The 20,310-nt window shown below is 42.0% G+C and overlaps 2 protein-coding genes across 3 annotated transcripts in view; both read right to left on the reverse strand.

Annotated features, from left to right (window-relative positions):
- Positions 1–13,046, reverse strand: part of GNAI3 (G protein subunit alpha i3) — a 38,921-nt gene extending 25,875 nt beyond the window's left edge. For both annotated transcript variants that reach the window (XM_022584140.2, XM_089918481.1), the window contains exon 1: positions 12,825–13,046. In XM_022584140.2, coding sequence (XP_022439848.1) covers positions 12,825–12,942 — 118 coding nt within the window. In that variant the 5' untranslated portion in view covers positions 12,943–13,046. The remainder of the gene's footprint in view (positions 1–12,824) is intronic.
- Positions 13,047–13,163: 117 nt separating this feature from the next.
- On the reverse strand, positions 13,164–19,300 carry GPR61 (G protein-coupled receptor 61). Its single transcript, XM_089918475.1, has 2 exons — positions 17,018–19,300; positions 13,164–16,344 (listed from the first exon to the last, which is right to left on the reverse strand). Exon 1 carries the CDS (start codon positions 18,623–18,625, stop codon positions 17,270–17,272), a length of 1,356 nt encoding a protein of 451 aa, XP_089774601.1. The 5' UTR covers positions 18,626–19,300; the 3' UTR covers positions 13,164–16,344; positions 17,018–17,269.
- Positions 19,301–20,310: the final 1,010 nt, after the last annotated feature.

Raw genomic sequence — 20,310 nt, forward strand, 5'->3', positions numbered from 1 at the left:
CAGATTAAGGTAAAAAGTGACATTTCATCCAAAATGCTTTTCAAGGTACCACACTTAACACAAAAACCAGTTTCCAGCTTCCTAATTCAGTAAAAGAAATGGTTAGCAAAATTACAGATGGGAAAAATGTCACAGAGCAAACAAAAATTGTTATTCAGCCTTTAAAACACACACACACACACACACACACACACACACACACACATTCTGCATTGCCTGGTATTGCTAGACAATGAGACTTCAAATACAAATACGTTTAGGAATTTATGGTCTCATGGGAGAAGTTAGATATATTTTTCTTGTGAAATTAGCAAGTTTCCTTAACCTAAAATAACAGAATAATTTTTTCACCCAGCCCACTGTCCCTCTAAGCATGCCAAGCCTCTGCATTTAAACATTTTTGAAAATGCTATTCAACTCAAACTTCAATCTTTGCTGAAGCCTCCCCATTCCCTCTGAACACAATTAATACTCCCGCTCTGTTGGCTGGCACAGGTTATTCCCTTTCAGCATCAGTCCCAGAGGTTAATTTCCAAAATCAAGTCCCAAACTGTCCTTCCCAGTCACCTTACCTCATTTTATCTCTAGCCAGCTCTGGCTACTCAAAAATAAACTTTTTTTTTTGTCTCTCTTTCCAGCTCCTAATCTCATAAACTGCTAATGGGTTTTCTTGATTTTGATTAAAATGGTAACGAAACTCTTTTTGGTACAACCTGAAAACCCTTCCACATCTATGTAATTCTCCCTCAAGGTGACTCTGACCAGATTCAACCTGATCCTACAGGTTAATGTCAAACACCACAACACTAATACTTGGTCAAATTATTTTAATTATTTGGGTTGGTGCCTGTTTAGTATTCCACTAGTCCTAAGCTCAAAAGCACACTCCTCGAAAGCACAAAATAGTGCCTTCTTTTTGTGCCTCTACCCCCAATCTAGAGCACAGTCTAGGACAGAGTAGACACATTAAACTGTGGGATGAATGGCTTGAGTTTCTATGAGATCCAGTGGTTGCCTAATTACATTTCGCAAATGCCAGTTGCAGTAGATGGAATTTTCGATATAGGCAGTTAACAGAAACAGAAGATTTCCATTACTCTGCTATCTTTAGTCAGCCCCACACCCATTCCTGGTTATGCCTTCAACTCTCATCTCACAACTATACTTGACAATAAATTTGGACTCATTCACAAGCCTCCTGTTCTCCCTATTCCCCTCTAAACCTTACTCTCAAAACCCAGTCCCAGCTCCCTTGTGCCCACCATCCGTTTCAGTGAAATTAACTGCTATGAACCTGTCCTGCCCACTCTGTATCCTAATACCTGAAGGAGTGCAAGAAACATTGTGAGTGCTCATTAAATATTTGTTCAGTGAATGAATGAATATCTTAATAAAAGATAGCAATGAGTTGTGACTGGGACAAAGATAATGGGTCTCTTCTCTGAAAAAGATTTTTCTAGGAAGCAATCACATACCAATCACCAAAGAGGCTATGTGTTCCTCCCCAATATCAATTACTTTTTCATTAAGTATTTCCAGAGGGTGAATATGCAATAAGGGAGGGGGAGAAATTTTTTTAACTCCCTAACAACCAAAATATGTCTGGCTTACACAGTAGTGCGTCATTTATTCAGTTTCACATCTTTCATGGACATGATCCATGATCCATGATCCATGATCACATCTTTCATGGACATGATCCATGATCCATGGTTTATAAACCATAAAGTAGAAAGCTAATAGCCATTTTAACTTTCATAAATCACCTAAGGAAAATGTTGGTTTGATTAAACAGGAAAAAAAAAAGAGGCAGCTCACTCAGCCAAGTAGCTCTCCTCAAAATCTTTTCACTTGAGAATATGAACAAGGTAACTCGAGTGTTGCTAAGGATCATGTGTTCTCTTTGGGCAACTGGCCAATTTAGAGGGAGAAGAGGGGTTTCTTCCTCACTTTTGTGGAATATAGAAAGAATGCTTAAGGGATCAATCACTTGTGAGCAAGAAGCGGGATCATCCTCTGGCTCCCGCAATGTTCTAATTTTGGCTTCTGGTAACTTTCCCTTTACTTCTTTGAAAGCAGAGCAACAAAATGTCACTATGGTACTAATGCTAAATTATGGGATGTACCTATGACCTGACTGAAAACTATTTTTGAATAGGTACATTTCTTACTAGCTCTGCCTCAAAATTTTGTGAGACAAAAATGTAAAATATACATTTAACCCACACAAATAATTCATATGTAGTGGAGGTGTCCTACAAAGTTAACTGCAATGTTAAATCCATTCATCAAATTTTTACATTTAAAAATATTAAAATCATATCCCTATCTAGCTCTCAAACATTGACGGCAGCATACAGCACTTTTCTACATGCCTATTTAATTGAATGTACATTAATACCAACTTTAAAAATTCACCAATAACAAAATATTATAAATTCAGTTGCCTACAATTTCAACTCAGTTTCAATTCAAATTCAGTTCCACATTCCCAAGGATGCCTACAATTTCAATTTCCTTTACCATATAAATGCTCACCAATGTTGTAAGTCAAAACCCAAATGGAATTTGGAATGGCAAATGGTAATGGAATGGCAAAAAAGGCAGGTAATAAGAGGGAGGAGAACGCAAAGTCTCTAGATGGCTTCCCCACATTATATCTATATTTATCTTTATCTATCTATAATAAAATGTGGCTTTTTAAAAATACAGCTACTAAAAATTCAAATCAATACTCTCCAAATCCACTGCAAACCTTTCCAGCCTTACCTCCTACACTCCTCCCATGCCAACCCTTTATTCCAGGGCAAATCTGTTTGCTCACTCATATTTCTGAGTCTTTGTACATACTATTCCCTCTGTCTGGATGTGCTTCTCTCCAGTCTCTGCCTTAAGAGTTCCTATTTATCCCTCAAGGTCCATCTCAAATGTCACCTCCTCTGGGAGGACTTCCCTGATATGTCTCTTCCTTCTCTTCCTCCTTCCAAAACTAGCTACTCTTTCTGTAACCACATTCCATTACCATTGTTTACTTGTATATCTCCACAATTGAACTGCTTAAAAGTTTTGTCTATTTCTCATTTATACCTCCAGGCTAGGAAAGTACCTGTGTACATATAAGACAACCAGAGATACCTAATCATAAATAAGTCAATAAATGAGCCTCCTTCTGAACACTGAAAACCAAAAAGCTTAATAAAAAGTGGCTTTGACTAAATGCAATGCAGTGTCCTGGATTAGATCCCGGAGCAGAAAAAGAACATTAATGGAAAAACTGCTGAAATTCAAATAAAGTGTGAAATTTAGTTAACATTAATGCACCAATATTAATCTCTTAGTACTGACAAATACACCACAGCTATGTAACACACTAACGCTAAGGGAAATCAGGTGAACAGTATACAGGAACTCCATGCATTATTTTTGTGGCTTTCCTACAAATCTAAAATTATTCCAAAACAAAAAGCTTACTAAAAAACTTTTAAGTAGTCTAGAAAAAGCAGAAAGAACTACAAATACCAATGAGAACATGAATGTGGATTTTAACTGCAACCATAATAACAAAAATAAAAGAATAAGAAATATACTTCTCTTCTTAGAAGTAGAGAAAGGAAGGAAATTACTTTTAATAATCTGAAATGAACCAAAATATGTCAGGATTTATTAATATTGCAAAATGGTGAAAAGATTTACATCATTAAACTGAAGTAGTTCAATTTTTATTTTCAGAAATAAATAACTCAATATTGAAATAACCTGGATAGAAAAGTTAAGACTGTGCTATCATATCCCATACATCAGAACTACATTATCTACATAAATCATTATAGTATTTATATCGTTACTTCAAACAGAGCCCTGTTTTGAAGTTAATGATTCCCATGTTCTAACTGCAGGAGATAGAGGGGGAAATGTTCTATTAAAGGTATCTCATTCTAAAACAATCCTTCTATAATTTATAGTAATTTTTAAAATATAACTTCCAAGGTCCTGGGCAAAATTCATTTCCACATTAGCTCAAGAGCAGTGACTAAAGAGGAGTTTTGCTGTTTCTCAACTGATTTTAAAATATTTTAAACTTAATGATTCTAAAATCATACTGGTAAGTTCCAAGATCATATCATAATACACAACACTATCCATTAAATAAAAACATAAAAACTAGGGATATCAATACATGGCTAAAACAGAAATCCAAATACAATGTAACCTTTTCGTTAGTTCTTAGAATTCAATGGAATACTATTTTAGTTTTCAAATCCAACTTGAAAGAATAAAGGAAATTTTGAGTATCTGACCCAGTGTAAATAGGTTGCACAATCAACCACTACAGGAAGATTAATTACAATATGACAAGAATCCAGCTACCTTGCCAATTTTAAAGAGGTCTGATTTAAATGGTCCCTAAATCACCAGTGTAATAAGTGTTAACAGCAGGCCACATGAATAAAAGCAGGCGATACAAGAATAATTTAAATATACAAATAGTGCATATTTTAATCCTGGTGAGAGATGCCTGACATGCCAGCTGTAGATTTACATGAGCAGCTAGAAAAAATTTAGAATACTATCTACTTTTAAGTTAAGCGACGAAAACTTTTTGAGATGTAAAATACTAACATTATCCAAAAAGCTAAGACTTTTGTATGAATGTTAAAACATTTACCCATTCGAAAATTAGACTGATGACTATAGCAGCAAAATAGTAATGGAACAATGTATACAATAACATCTCAGCTAATCCTTAACAGTCTTAAATTTTAAGTATCTTCCAAGTCTAACTTAGAAATCAAAGGAAATTCATGTCTAAAGACTATATCCGGGAATTCCCTGGCGGTCCAGTGGTTAGGACTCCGTGCTTTCACTGCCAAGGGCCTGGGTTCAATCCCTGGTTGGGGAACTAAGATCCTGCAAGCCATGTGGCGCAGCCAAAAAGAAAAAAGAAGAAGAAGAAAAAAAAAGACTATACCCTCCTGAAAATTGTTTCTAAGATCACCTAGGCCATTATTCAGGTACAAGGCAAACAAATTTGGTCTTTTTGGTATCTTCTGTTTGCCTGGTTCTTACCAGATATGTTCATTTCTGTTACCACCTAATAGCAAAACATCGAAAATAGTATATTTCATTTACATACAGCATTGCACCAAAACTAGAACAATTAAACAGTGATCCTAACACAATGTTATTCAGTTCAAGCAGCCTGAATTACAGAAACGATATACATGATTACCAAGGAGGTAAAAGGATAGCCTGGATAGATAAAGGCCTAAAGATAACTCTAACTTGCTCAGCACTGATAAAGAATTGTACCAAAATGAAGATCATTAAAATTAGTGGAGAAATCAAATACTAGAAGAACTTCTTTATATTCTCTTGAACATTTACATAAGGGTACTTTGTGAATTTATGTCTTTCAGGTTTTTAACTTCAGTTTTTAACTATCTTCCTAAACAGGTTTATTAAGTTAAACTACTTTCAATCAAACTCAAGAACAAGAGAAATAACACAAAAATAGCCCACTTTATAACTTGCTAAAATATTCCATCTAGTTGATAATATTAACTTCACAGACAAGGGACCCCTGAGGTCAGACCTCATTGTACAGAAAAAGGAAAATGAAGCTCAGAAATTAGGACTGCTCTCCCAGTTTTCAGTCTCTGCTCTTTGCCCTACATTACATGGTATCTCCTATTTCTGAATTGAGTTACTAGTTCAAATAGATGGATTTTATTAGTGCTAGTCTACTGTATTCTGTTGACTGCAAAACAAATTTTAAAACAAATTTCAGTAATCTGAACAAATTTAGTGTCCACTGCTCTAGACAATTCTTATGAGACCCACGTTTAAATTTTTTGGTCTTTACTGCTAATATTCTAGCTCTTGAATACTTAAAACATCTCTTCCTCCCTATTTCCCCCGACAAGCCCCACCCCGCAATAAAACAAAACTAAGCTAAACAGGTGAAGACACAGCATGGATAACTAAAAGCTATGAGCAATCTCTTAGCCAAATGTTTTTACCTACTCCCTAACAAAAACCTCTAAGCCACGTTATTAACAAGGAGCAAAATGGTCCATTTTACCTCTTCCCTTAGCTCTGAACAATTTTCTGGTGCTCATAAAAATAATAGGGGGGAAAATTAACCGGAAAAAAGCAGGGACAATGAAACATAGACCCTGAACTGATTATATGCATTTAAGAAAATTAATTCCTGAATTAAAATGAAGGTAATTAAAATCAGGTGACATTAACTATTCTGAGTTGGATGCATTGATAATGGGAGTTTAAAATCCTGCACCTACCTCAAGTTGAATTTAATTACATCTCCCAACCATACAAAATGACAACTTAATATTGAGAATTAGCAGGCATGCTCTTGTGAATTAAAGAAAAACTAAAGCAATGATACGTTTAGTTCTTCAATATTTCCATCTCATTCCATTATTTTCAACTTATATTCAGTGAGTGTCTACTAGGTGGTAGGCACTGTCATCTATTAAACACTAACTTTCTAGCCATGCCTTTTTAATTGAGAACTTGACCCACCTAGTCCCTGAAAGGGTCAGCCTTATGAAACTCACGATACCCCACAGCCCTGCCATATTCCCACCACAGATGACTAGACTGCGGTAGGCACCTGACAAGGACGGGCCAATCTGATATTCTTTCCCAGGAACCTGGAATGCGAATCCTGGGAACCTGAGTCAGATGACATGAAGTGCCTGAACTACCAGGTTAGGCAGTGTGAGAGCCAGAGGTATGAGAGTAAGTCAAAGTTGAAGACTGGGGGAAGGGGAGTAGGGGCAAAGAAGTCCTGTGAGCAGAGAAAGCTGTTCTGAAGAGGTGACTTACCAACAAAGCAGAGCAAGTGACCAGTCTACTCTAGGAGAAATGGGGGGAGGGGACATGTATTACATTCCATGTGCATGCAACCTGGTTGTATTGCATTTCTTATCTATCCTTGTCTGATGCCTATGAAGGTGCCTACTGTGTCCTTTCAACAAAGCCTTCCTTGACTGGAAGAAGTATGAATTTCTATTCGTTTCAGGCAAAACACCTTAGCATTATCTTAGGTGCTGCAGCAGATATAAAGATAAGAAATACCTAGTTCTGGGCCTCCCTGGTGGCGCAGTGGTTGAGAGTCCGCCTGCCGATGCAGGGGACACGGGTTCGTGCTAGGTCCGGGAAGACACCACATGCCGCGGAGCGGCTGGGCCCGTGAGCCATGGCCGCTGAGCCTGCACGTCCGGAGCCTGTGCTCCACAACGGGAGAGGCCACAACAGTGAGAGGCCCGCGTACCGCAAAAAAAAAAAAAGAAAGAAATACCTAGTTCTCTTGGTCCTCAAGGACCATATATAGTGAGGAGCTGCTAAGTATACAAATAACCATAATATATGGTAAACAGTAAGCATAAACAGTACTATGAGGTTTCAAAAAGAGGGAAAGATCATATCCAATTCAGAACATCAAAAAGGTTTCATGGAGGAAAGGGAACTAAAATAGAAATAACAGATGGACCTTGGGATATTTTTTAAATGTATTTACTAAGAAAAATAAAATGTCAGAATCCTAAGTCAGTCAACAACAAAAAAATTAATTTTACTGGCCCATGAAATACAAAAATCTGGTAACAACTGAGTCATAGCACTTGGCAACTGACTGGTTATATGGATGAGAGCAAGCCAGGAGTTAAAAAAACGAGTTCAGTTTTCAGTGATTTTGAGAATGACAATGCCGGAACAGAAAAGTTCACAACAGGTGGATTTGGGGGAGAGAAGTGAGGAGGGGAGGCAAGTTCTGTACTGGATATATTGACTTGAGGCAAGCGTCACTGGGGGAACTGGAGAAAGAAGAGCCATCTCAAGTACAGAAAACAGTTTTCTCAAAAATTCCAAAGAAAAAACTTTTAGAGAAAAGACGTAAAAGACTTTTCACAACGTCTAGGTTTTTTCTTTTTCATTCTGAATGTTCCATTTTTGCCCAGCTACTGATTTTCCTGGTCCAAAGATGAAGGACTTTAAGGAGGTTAGGCAGTACCATGGAAGAAGAACTTGATGAAAAATATGGCTCTTCTCTCCAGAAAAACACATGTAACCACAAATTTTGCTAAAAATTTTAGAAAGTTCATGGATCTTCTGAAGCCCTAAGGGGTACACACACCCCAGGTTGTTTTTTTTTAAAGGCATGATGTGGAAGAAACTGTGAAAGAAGAGACAGGGTTCAGAAAAAAAGAGGAAATATCTGTAGAGACTCATCCACTCCCTTTTCATTTCCAAGCAACTAGAGGATGAAGCAGCTCAGCACCACGGGGGAGGGATAAAGAGCACAGTGCTTGAGGTTCTACTCTAAAAGAACAAACTACTTTTATCAGAGACCACTGCTCCAAAACTAAAAGACTTTTTGTAATAGTGCAAATACATTCAATAGGCTAAAATTTTTAAAGAAATACAGTTGCAGCCCTGATTAAAAAGTTACGTGTCCTGTCAAATCTACTAAGTACTAAGCACCCAACTCTATGGTCATCCCTGTACTTACTACATAATTAGCATACTCAGGCAAGATTACAATACTATAATTCCTGAAAAGGATATCACACTTTCAGACTGCAGAAGTGATGAATGCAAATAAAAGACACAAAGAATAATAAGTGCTTATAAGAAACAAACCTATTTTTGCACTGTGAATTTCTGTTTTTTATGCCAGTTTCTTTTGCCCAGGCACGAGATGCATCCCCACAAGAAATCTAATAACTGTCCAGGAATCTCAAGCCAAATAAACAGCAAACATTATAAAGAAAGGATATCATCTTATGACAATATAATAGCATATTTATCAAAGGAAGTCTGATTTTCAATAACAAGCATATTCAGCCAGTAACATGCAGATATTTAAATGTAAATAATCAAATATAAAATATAGGGTTTAAGTGAATTAGATGATTCCAATTCTCTGCTTGCAACTTAATTTTTTTTTTTTTTTTTTTTGCGGTATGCAGGCCTCTCACTAATGTGGCCTCTCCTGCTGCGGAGCACAGGCTCTGGACGCGCAGGCTCAGCAGCCATGGTTCATGGGCCCAGCTGCTCCGCAGCACGTGGGATCCTCCCAGACCAGGGCACGAACCCGTGTCCCCTGCATCGGCAGGCGGACTCTCAACCACTGCGCCACCAGGGAAGCCCGCAACTTAATTTTTGCCATACCACTACCAGCAAATTCCTAAAGAACAAAGCATTAACTTCATTTTGTATAACAATGTTTTCTCAAGATCTGCTAAGGGGAACTATCAAGAAATGGATAGACAGAGATAGCATAGGAGTAGATCATTCAATAACTTACAAAACTAAATGATAATGTTTAATTTCTTTTACCACAAAACAGTTATATTAAAATTCCTTGAAGATCTTTGAAAAGGGTACATTAATATTTGAAAAATAATCAAATATCTGTCTGAAACACCCTTGAAAAAAGTAGCTAAAATGATGTTTTCCAAACATCATTGTAATGATAGAAGTCACCACTTAGTGAATATTTATCTGCTAAGTATTTTACATGCATTATCTCATTTGATCTTCTGAAATAAGCATCCATCCCCACTTTATATATGTGAAAATTAAGACTCATATGTTTAAGTTACATGCTCTGGGTGTCACAGCTAGTAAATGGAGGTGGGAATTGAATTCAGTTTTATGAGACTCCAAAAGCAGTACTCTTATGCATTATCCCAGTGATTCCCAACTTTGGTCACATAATGTCGCATGCTGAAAATGGTAATACTTGCAAAGCTTACTAAGGTAAGCTGGAGGGACTTGGTGAAAATAATACATATTTTCTTTATATTATAAAATTATGACATGAAAAATAAAATACAAAATATTACAGATGATATTAAATACTAATTGGTATAAAACTTCCAAATCAAATATTTTCAATTGCCAAATTCAGACTTTACTGATGGAATCATATCAAAAATGTTCAAATATCATTCCAACTGCTGTAAAATTTTGAAAAGTTAATCATAAAATGATTTAAAAATCATAAAAATGATTTAAAATTTCAAAACCATAAAACATTTGCAAACAGCACACTGTATGCCTTCCTATGCACTACACTCTGGTTAGGAAGCCCTGCATGAGATAATTTTGTTTTTCTGTAGTATATTATGATTAAACACTAATTTGGTATATCAAGAGCTTCTCAATAACACGTCTAAAAGAAATTTAAACCAAAGGTAACCAAAGAATTATAATACTGCATTCTTCCTTAACTAATCTGCATTTCTATAGTACCTTTAATCTGTAACATTCATTTTGATATAATAATAACAATGGTGGCTAATATCCATTACACTAATATTTTGTGCCAGACTGTGTTCTACTTCACATTATTATCATATTTAATCCTCAGAGCAATCCTATAAAGTACCTCTGTTTTCTCCATTTTAAAGATGAGGAAACTGAGGCAGAGAGAAATTGAGTAAACAACTTTCCAAGGTTATAGCTGGTAATTGGAAATTAGAATTTGAAACTGTCTGACTTCAGAGCCCATGTTGTTAATCACTATGCTAAATTACATCCCCACAAGGAAGGAAATACAGCAATATTTAAAGAACACCTATTATGTGCCAGGAAACCCAAAAGTAAGTAAATAGATCTCAACTTAGACCAAGTTTGATAGTTTTACAGTGATGAAGTAAAAATGACTTGCATGTACATCAAAGGAGGTATTCGACAGCAAAAAGAAAATTATTTGTATACAGTGATGGGTGTAGTTTGCTTACAGAAATAGCAAGGAAAATAACTTTAATTTCATAAGTGTGTTATGTTATGGTTCAAGCAAGAACATCTCTCTCTGCCACCTATTTGAATTTGTTGATTTAACTTGCTCAAGAATATAAAAAAATCTTACTTAAAACAATGAAATTGATGAAAAGTAAAAGCAAATGTTTTTACTTACTGCTTTTGAAGTTCCCTAAGTGATCATGTGTTTAATTTTGCTTTTAATTAAATGCACTATTTATAAAGTCCTGTATCACAATAGGCTAATGTCCTGAGGGGATCTCTAATGATGAATGTAAATCAAAATAACCACAGAAGATGAAAATACACCTTTACTTTCATAACTAATCGATCAATAGAGACAGTGCTAATGCCTTGAGTATTATGGTTTATATCAAACATCTGAAAGGCCCCAAGGAGCAATGTCCAACATTAGCTGGCACATGCTGGTTAACAGTATATATTTAAGAAGCACCTGCTATGTACCAGGGACCACGCTCATTCACAAATGATACTGTTATATGGAGAGTGGCAGTCTGGAATTTCAATTTTATTTCATATGTTCTGTAAGATCGGGTATTCAAACTGAAAGCTCAAGCTCCAATGCATAACTTTCCCTCTTTATCCAAAAAGCTGTTACCAGGGCTTCTGCAATCTACAAACCATCAAACATGTTAATATGAAAAGACTAGCATGGCCACCCAGAACACCCTGGAGTACAAAATAAACCCTGGGTTATGGTGGTGCATTGTGTCCTCTGGAGCTTTACACCATAAAAATTTGGTACTTCTCCTAAAGCAACTTCTTTTTCCCCAAAATCACTTGTTTTGTAAAGTAAAGTTCTATTGCTTACAGAAACCATTACTCTATTTAGTCTTCCCTGACAGATCCCTAGAAAATACTAAAGGTGAAGAAATGCGGCTTGATCTTTTGGTAAGCTGATGCCAGGGTACTTCATGTGATTTACTGAGCCTCTAGAAACCAGTCTCTCAAAAATTCTAAAACTAACCATGCTGAGTAAAATGCATCTGACTGTACATAAAAGCTACTTAAAACAAATGTCAGGTAAAATAAAAGTAATTCCTGAAGCCAATATTTAAAAAAAAAAAGAACAGCTCACCAGAAATCTGTCACTGTCACACCTTTTACAGTAAATATGTCCAATATTTATCTTATCCTAAGATAACTGCAGTCCCACTGCACATCATCCCTAGCAACTATTCAGCAACTCCCACTGTGTAATCTATTATCATCACATCTTATGCCACAAACCTCAAACCAGCAAGTCCTTAAATCTCCTCAGCTCACACAACCTCCCACTTTATAAAAACAAGGAAAGGAGTTATAAAACCTTAAGAGAATAAAAATAATAGAAGAAGGTGGATAAGTACACACAGCTTCTGCACCCAAACTCTTTTCCTTTATACCTGAGAACTTGTCATTTATCTCAACCACACACCTTCCTGCTCCCGGATAACCCAGAGTTCCTCCACCTTACAGATAGTTCAAAATGCCCACTCTCTAATAAATGACAAGGTCCTATGTGACCACTCTGTCCCTGCCCCCCTTTCTATTTATATTAATTATTCAAGCCTCCTAACTCTAACCTGTCATAAAATACCACCACGCTCCAAACTCACAAGCCATTATACAAGCCCAACACACTCTCCCGTCCTCGCTACCAACTCACTCCAACCCCTCCCTTGCAAAACCTTCCCTAACATCAGCTCTTCCTTTATGAGCTTTTCCCATATTCCTAATACAGTCTCAATGTCCTACTGGACCACACTTCCAAGCTCTCTTCGCTGAACCCAATTCCAGCATGGAGGCACACCCTCTCTCCAGCCTAATTCCTACCACTCCAAAACCCCACCCCCTCATCACGCCCTCCGGCCTCAGCCACCAACCCCCCCACACCCCGCCCCACGTCCGTCACGCCCTCCAGATTCTTTGGGGTCCTCTCCTCCGGCCCGGCCTGACCCCCCCGCCCAGGACTCCCAAGTGCCTGGGCCCTCGGGAACACCCCACCAGCCCCGCCCCCAGCCCCTCACCGAGTAGCAGCAGCTTCACTTCTTTGGCCGCTTTTTCCCCGTCCTCCCGCAAGTTGCGGTCGATCATCTTGCTTCGCTCCACCGCCGCCTTGTCTTCGGCGCTCAACGTGCAGCCCATGGCGGCGGAGGGAGAAGGGACCAGGCCCGGGCTCACTCACACACCGGAGACCGCGGCTGGGCCGGCGGAGACAGCGTCTACTGTTGGGCGGCGGCCCTCTCCGTCAGCTCCCTGAGCGCCCAGAGAAACCGGATATCCGGCGTTTTACGACACTTCCGGCAACGCCCGCGGCCGTTACTTCTCGGCCGTGTCTGGCTAGGTTAAAGGAGGAACGACCAGGAACGGGAGAACGAAGAGAGGAACGAGCAGGTCAAGCGGCCGTTCCGTGGTGTAGGGCTGCCCTGTCGAGCTCGCCGGGCGCCGCTCGACCTTAGTCCCCTTTCATCTTTTCGGCTGCCTTATTTGGATAAGTGTGGAAAAACCAGGGACTGGCTTCTCCGGCTCAAGACACCCTCCCGAGGTCACACAGGCGGCTTCAGATTGACGTGGGGGATGGGAATTCCCAAATAAAAGGCCGCAGCCCACGCGGAAATCTCTGCTGGGAATTTCTCACTGGCCAGAAAACCCAGTTGGACTCTGGCTGTGGAGATCCGGGGCCTCTGCCCAAGTGTAGGACACTTTCTTGGCCGGAGTTGTCTCAGCCAGATCTATAGGATGAGAATTACAGAGTCTGGGCCCTGGCCACGCTCCACATCTGAAATTAGTAAGACCGACCATGCCTGGGACTTTATCTATCCCTTTCTGCTCTCTCCTCTGGCCCACCGCCTCCTGCTCTCAAAATGTACCCAGTGAACTAGAGAGTTGCCCAGCCACTACGTTGGTAAAGGGTCACTTGAAATCGCTAACGGATCTTACTTTACTTGAAAGGTAAGAGTGTAGTTTCTCCATAAAATTTCCATGCTGTCTTTCCCCAACATAAGCCAGTTTTAGCGCTCACATATCGTCCTGCGTTAAGGACTTAGGACTTCTACCAGGATTAGTCAACCAAAGTTCCACACCCTAAAACAAACCAGTGCATCCTGTGAATCTCCTATTAAAATTACCTGTTGTACCACATGAAAAGGGAAGTTCTGGTAAAATTTGCCTCTCAGCCATAGCATCACCTGAAAGTTGATAAATCACCTATAAAAGCCCCAGACTGATAGCCTCTTTACTCATAATCCTGGATACTACGGTGAAAGTAGCCCTAAATTACCTTTACTTCCAAATAGCCCCACAAATACTCTCACCATATATTCTAGGGAGGGGAACTCTTGTAGCCCCCAAAACCCTTCCCTACGATTAAATATTATCTCCCCAATAGAACCTAAACCTTAGAATATATGATCCAAACAGAAAGGTCTATATGGTGATTGATGATCATTAGAGGAATTTCTTGAGAGCCACCTTAAACAGCCTCATCCACCATAATTTATTATTGCCAGTTCTTTAAAGTTCGAAGTCTCCTACTCTTTTCCAAGTGACCGTTAGAATAAAAGGGACTGCTTTCCCATAATCAATACTTATGGGGGAAAAGGGCAAGAGGAAAGGGAAGAAAAACCAATATTTATTGAGTACCTATTTGCCAGCTATGGCTAGGTGCTTCCATGTGTCATCTCTTTTATTCCTCACAACAACCCTGTGAGGTAGGTTAATATTATCCCCATTTTTACAGATGAGGAGATAGGCTCAGAGAAATTAAGCATCTTTCCCAAGTTCACACAGTGAGTAAGTAGATCTGACTCCAAATTCACTCCTTTCCTACCATGCTACTATAAGATGTTACCTGGGCGACCTGACAACAGAAGGTTTTCATCTAGGATTGAAAGTTACCCCAACACCACCAGGGTGCAGGACAAAAATAACTTGAGAGCACGGTTTTCTCAACCTGTTGATTTCTTCAGTGGATTTAGAGGTCAAATTTTGTCCAGGAATGGCTTTCACAGCTAAGAATTACATATGGAACTTTACCAAGTGATCCTGGTGATTAGAAAACCGCTGGAAGGTGGCCATGACAAATTGTTGGGAAAGTTTTCAGCATAATAGAAGAGAAAATTTTATTTCCTTCATGATCCACTCTGGGAAAAATAAATGGCAAATGAACCAGCATATGTCAAATTCTGTAATAAACACCAGTGAGATCACAGTGTCAGGAAACTTCAGCCTGAATTTGCCATATTCTTGTACTTAAGATTTTCTCCTTTGATGTATGTGAAGGAAGAGTTGGAGGGCAAAGTCAAACAAAAGGCAAAATAAGTTAACAAAATGGCTGCCAGGCAGTGTTTAATGTCCCCCCTCCCCCTCCCCACCTGCACTCATCTTTCCTAGCTCCACTGGACTCACACTGCCACCTGCTGGCAATGTTTAGGGTCGGCTAGCTCATCAGTGGTGTTCGGAAGAAGTTTTCCCCCTATCTAGGAATGAGATTCCTCCCTTATGAATTTATCTTTAGAAGGAGGAGAGAGAGGAGGAGAACATGCATTTCAATCGCAAAAGACTCTCCTCGATGTATATATCATCTAAGGGATTTCCTCAATGTAATAAGCACTGGACTAGAGTAAGTCTAGTGGTAGGAAGACAGAAACCTGGAAAATTTCGTAGGTCTGAGGAGGAGAAGCTGCCCAGTTTCATGTAATAAATTGTTTTCTTCAACTAGAGTTTCATCTACAGCCCCCAGACTTCAATCTGCAGGAAGCCTCCATATAGGCATCTTGCTGCAATAGGCTGAACTCTCAGAAGTTAGAACCATGAACATATTCCTCAATATATTTCTCTTAACACATTCCATAGTGCTTTACCATATGTAAATGCTCTGTCAAAATACAAGGTACCTGATCAAATTAGACTGTGAACTCCTTGAAGGCAGTGACTCCAAATCCTCTGTGTGAGTCCCAGAGAATAGGGTATTCAACTATCATGCACTGAGTTGAACTGAAGGAGTCAATGTTGATATCAGCATAACTTTTTATAATAAAAATTATTTATTAACTGTTCAGAGGGGAAACTGTCCCACTCCCACCAAGCCATCTTCCTCTTTGATGCTCAGTCAAGCCAGGAATTTGTTCAAATACAGATCACACCACCATGTGGTCCTGCCTCAACTCTCTAATGTGACCTGATTGAATTGAGGGAAGTGGACGGACGGGTAGTCCTAGATGGGTGTCCTGTCCAGTTTGCGATTATTCCCCCTCCCTTGAATATACCACCACCAAGACCACCCAACACAGTTCCTACAGTCTCAATCAGTGAACAGCTGAGCCCAATTCCCGTGCCCCCTCTCCAACCCAGGGCTGCAGATAGGAGAGAGATTTAAGCCTGTGTCACTGAAGCTAATTTTGAGAGCGATGAATGGGAGTAGGGAGGCATTTAATGAACCATGGAAACCCCACCTTTCCCATTCCCGACCTTAGTCTCTTGTACCCGATTGTCCAGAGGGCTGGCGATGGGTCACTGCCATGAGGAGAGAGATCAGGGAGGCCAGCTCTGGAAAAAAAAGATTTACAGTATTATTGGTCTGGGTTACTACAGGCCTCTCTGTATCCAACCACCTTAGCGATTCAAATGCTAACTCCCACCTTCAGCCATCCAACCCCCAATCTTTCCACTTCTTCATCCTAAAAGACAAAGAGAAAAACCATCCTGCTTTATTCTTGCCTCTGCTAAGATCAAGCCCCAAACTTGATCTCCCATGTCCAAAAGAGAAACTGAAAAATACAACAGAACGGCTGTTCCTGGAGGGTGGGAGAGAGAGAGCTGCAGTCAGCTTTCCTCTATTCTACTCTGTGTGCCCTGATTACTATTTCCCCTTGCTTGGCCAAACTCAAGAAAGGAATATACCCAGCTGGTCCTCTCGCTTTAAGGAAACCTCAGGTTTAAAACTAGAAAAAAAAAAATCTATTAACTCAAAGGAAACACTTGGCTATAATTTAGTTGTTTTTAAACCTAGCAAGGAAATGAGAAGACATGGGTCATTTTCTTACCTTGCTTGAGTGCAATTTCTTCCCTGGACAATTACACTGAAAAATGAAAGGTCCTAAAGGGTCCCCAGAATAACTCCAAGCCTGGTCTGCTGCCCTATATCTTCCAACTCCTACCCTTATAGTTTCCCTGCTTCCTGAGTCATGGAAAGTTCATTGGTTGAGAGGCATCATCTCACCTTCTTGACCCTTTATTCTCATCACCATCTCACCAGGTTCCCTCCCCCAGTTGTCAAGGCTCACAGCCATGTCCAAGGCTTTTGCCACATATCCATCCAGTTGGCTCTGTTCCTGACCCAGAAAACACTAAGCGAAAGCTGTGTGCAGAGACCCCCAGCCCCAGCTAGCTGGGAAAAGGTGATCCCACAAGGAGTTCCTTGCGGTCCTAACCGGCCCCCAGCCCCATCTCCCTCCAAGTGTCCAGCAGCCCATCAGGACTCCAGTCGTGGTGAGGGGGCAGGACGGAGGTAGCTGTCCGACACGATGATGTCGCTGGTGAGTTGTTGCTCCAGGAACTCAGAGGTCTCCTCAGCTATCTGGCCGGGGATTCGAAAGTCAACAGCAGGTGGCTCCTGCTTGGGGCTGGGTACAGGTCGGGAAACCCAGGACTCCGTGGGACAGCCAGTGCCCTGAAGAAACTGCAGGAAGTTCTCCTCAATGGAGCCCTCCCGGCTAGGCAGCCTCAGCTCCTCCTCCGGCGCCTGCTTGAAGAAGCAGACAAACTGCTTGCTCAGCTCCCCCCGGATCTGCCGATTGAGACATCCATAGAAGAAAGGGTTGGAAGTGAAGCAGAAGTAGCCAATCCAGGTCACCACATTCTCAACCTGCCCGGTCAAAATGGGCTGAGCACTCAGGGCGACGTAGAGGTGAAAAGAAAAGTAGGGCAACCAACAGAGCAGGAACTGTCCCCCTACAGCCAGGAGAACCACTGCTGCCTTCCCTCCCCCAAACGTCCGGTGCGGGGTGGTCTGGGGGGCCCCCGAGCTGGTGACCATGGTGGAGCGGCTGCTGAGAGACTCGGAGCGTTGCCGGGGGTTCTCCATCCACGTGGGCAGCGGTCCGTGCTGCATGGCAGCCACTCGGGCTACTCGGAACATGCTGCAGTAGACCACTAGGATGAGGAGCAGGGGCAACAAGAAGTAAAGGACAGCAAAGACCACCACAAAAAGCTGGCAGTAGGCACTGTGGCTCCATTGGAGTGAGCAGCCTGGGGGAACACGGGGAGCTCCCTCCTCCAGGGAGACCCTTCCCAACACCGGCACAGAAGCCATGGCCAAGGCCTTTACCCACACACCCACCAGAACAGAGGCCACCAGCCCCAGCGTCATGCGCACCTCGTAGCGCATGGGGTGGACCACGTAATAGTAGCGCTCCACGTTGATGGCCGACACCGAGAGAATGGCCAGGCTAACAAAGCATACGCTCAGGAACAAGTAGAGGCGGCAGGCAACCTCCCCAAAGAGGTCACGGTCAAAGAGGGCGGAGCTGGAGAGCATGGCCAGGGGCATGAGGGTCAGGGCAGCCAGCAGGTCCACCAGGCAGAGGTGGAAGACAAAGACAAATTTTCGAAGGGCGGGTGTCTTGGCGATAACAGCCATCACAGCAGCATTGCCAGCCACAGCGGTCAAGTCCAGCAGGAGCATGAAGAAGAGGGCCACAGATTCTGAAGCCACGTCCCGCAGCCCTACCTCTGGGACCCCACTGGCAGTAGAGGGACCTGGGGTTTGAGGGACCCTCCCCAGAGTGGAAGAGTTCCCTGATGACGGGGGGATGGGGGAGGACTCCATGGGGCCGAAAGAGGACACCCAGGGCACCTCCTGTCACAGGCCCATCCCCCATCCTAGTCCAGTGACCCTGGGATGGCGAGCCCAGGCCCAGGCTTCCCAATTTTGTGTGTGCGGGTTGGGGTGGGGAGAGAGCGCCTCCTGCTGGAGCCTCTCGGGCAGGCTCTTGTTGCCAGCCCTCAAGGCCGGGGACTGAGGGCTCGGGAGGCAGCTCCGGGTCCACCTTGGTGACTGCAAGGAAGCAGGAGCATGAGAGATGCAGGAGCCTCACCCACTCAACACTCCGTCTTCTGAGTGGTCTCCTGCTCCTTTCCTCTCTTCTCCACACCCTTCTCCCCTTTCAAGGACTGTTATCCAGGGACTCTAAATCCTTTCCCTTTCCCAGGGTCCTGCTGAGCTCTGGGATAGTGCCCAGTTTTAAGGTTGCTTATGTAAATTTCCTGATTTCTTGTCTCCTCAGAATGGCAGCAGCTGTCGAGGAGAAGGAGCACGAGATCAGGTTTCCAGTCCTAGGTCTGGGAGCTACTAACTCTTCTGAACTTCAGTTTCCTCATAAAGGCATCTGTAAAATGAAGGGAATAATACCTGCTTCACAACTGTTTGGAAGATGCTGCAGGATTTATTAATAAAAATGCTAATAATAAGTAGTAACATGTCTATGGTGCTTTCCACATACCAGGCCCTGTTCTAAGCACTCTACGTATATTAACTCTTCTTCTTTTTATTTTATTTTATTTGCAGTTTGCGGGCCTCTCACTGCTGTGGCCTCTCCCGTTGCGGAGCACAGGCTCCGGACGCGCAGGCTCAGCGGCCATGGCCCACGGGCCCAGCCGCTCCACGGCATGCGGGATCTTCCCGGACCAGGGCACGAGCCCGTGTCCCCTTCATCGGCAGGCGGACTCTCAACCACTGCGCCACAGGGAAGCCCCTATTAACTCATTTTAATCCTTATGCAACCCTATGAGGTAGATGTCATTCTTATCCCCATTTTGCAATAGATAAAACTGGGGCTTGCAGAGATAAAGTAACTTACCAAAGGTCACACAGCTAGTAAGTAGCAAGGTCCAGGTACGCACCCAGGAGGCCTGGCTCCCGAGCCAGTACTCCAGCCCACCGTGCCATACTGTGTTTGATGGTGCCCTCCACAGTGGCTGCAACATAACAGACATTCAGTAAATAGTGGTTGAATTTGAAGCGTCTCTAAAAATGTCTCTCACCACTAGACAGAGATTACCTGAAAGGGGGAAGGACTGTGCATTAGTGTGCTTGGACATCACCATCCCCAAGACAAAGAGCTGCCACTTTGGGAGTGTTGAGAAGAACCAGTGAAAACAAAACATCCCAGGTAGAGGGAAACTGGGAGCTCAGCTCATCCGGACTCCACTGCTCCCAAAGCCAGAAAGGCGTAAGTCATATGAAAGCTGCCCTTCTCCACCCACTCATTAACTTCCCAAGGTCACTGTTCCCCCACAGGTGGGAGAGGAGCTGCTCCTAACCCCCCACTTCCCAGGGCCCCGGATCTTGGGTCATTGGAGCAGATCATCACAGGACCCCTGGCCAAAACCCTCCTATTCCTGGACTGTTACCACAGTCCCAGAACAAGGAGGGAGGAGTAGGCATCTGTGTAAGAGGTATGGAGGGGTGGAGGTGGGTGAGCATAAAGTAAAGAGAAAAACTGGAAGAAACTG

Source organism: Delphinapterus leucas, chromosome 1, assembly GCF_059928025.1.
Source record: "Delphinapterus leucas isolate spDelLeu-1000000601 "Yukka" chromosome 1, BTC_Dleu_Yukka2, whole genome shotgun sequence".
Classification (NCBI taxonomy): domain Eukaryota; kingdom Metazoa; phylum Chordata; class Mammalia; order Artiodactyla; family Monodontidae; genus Delphinapterus; species Delphinapterus leucas.

Bases quoted from the DNA above. Each gene is read 5' to 3' on its own strand.
- GPR61 (XM_089918475.1), bottom strand. From the start codon at position 18,625: ATGGAGTCCTCCCCCATCCCCCCGTCATCAGGGAACTCTTCCACTCTG.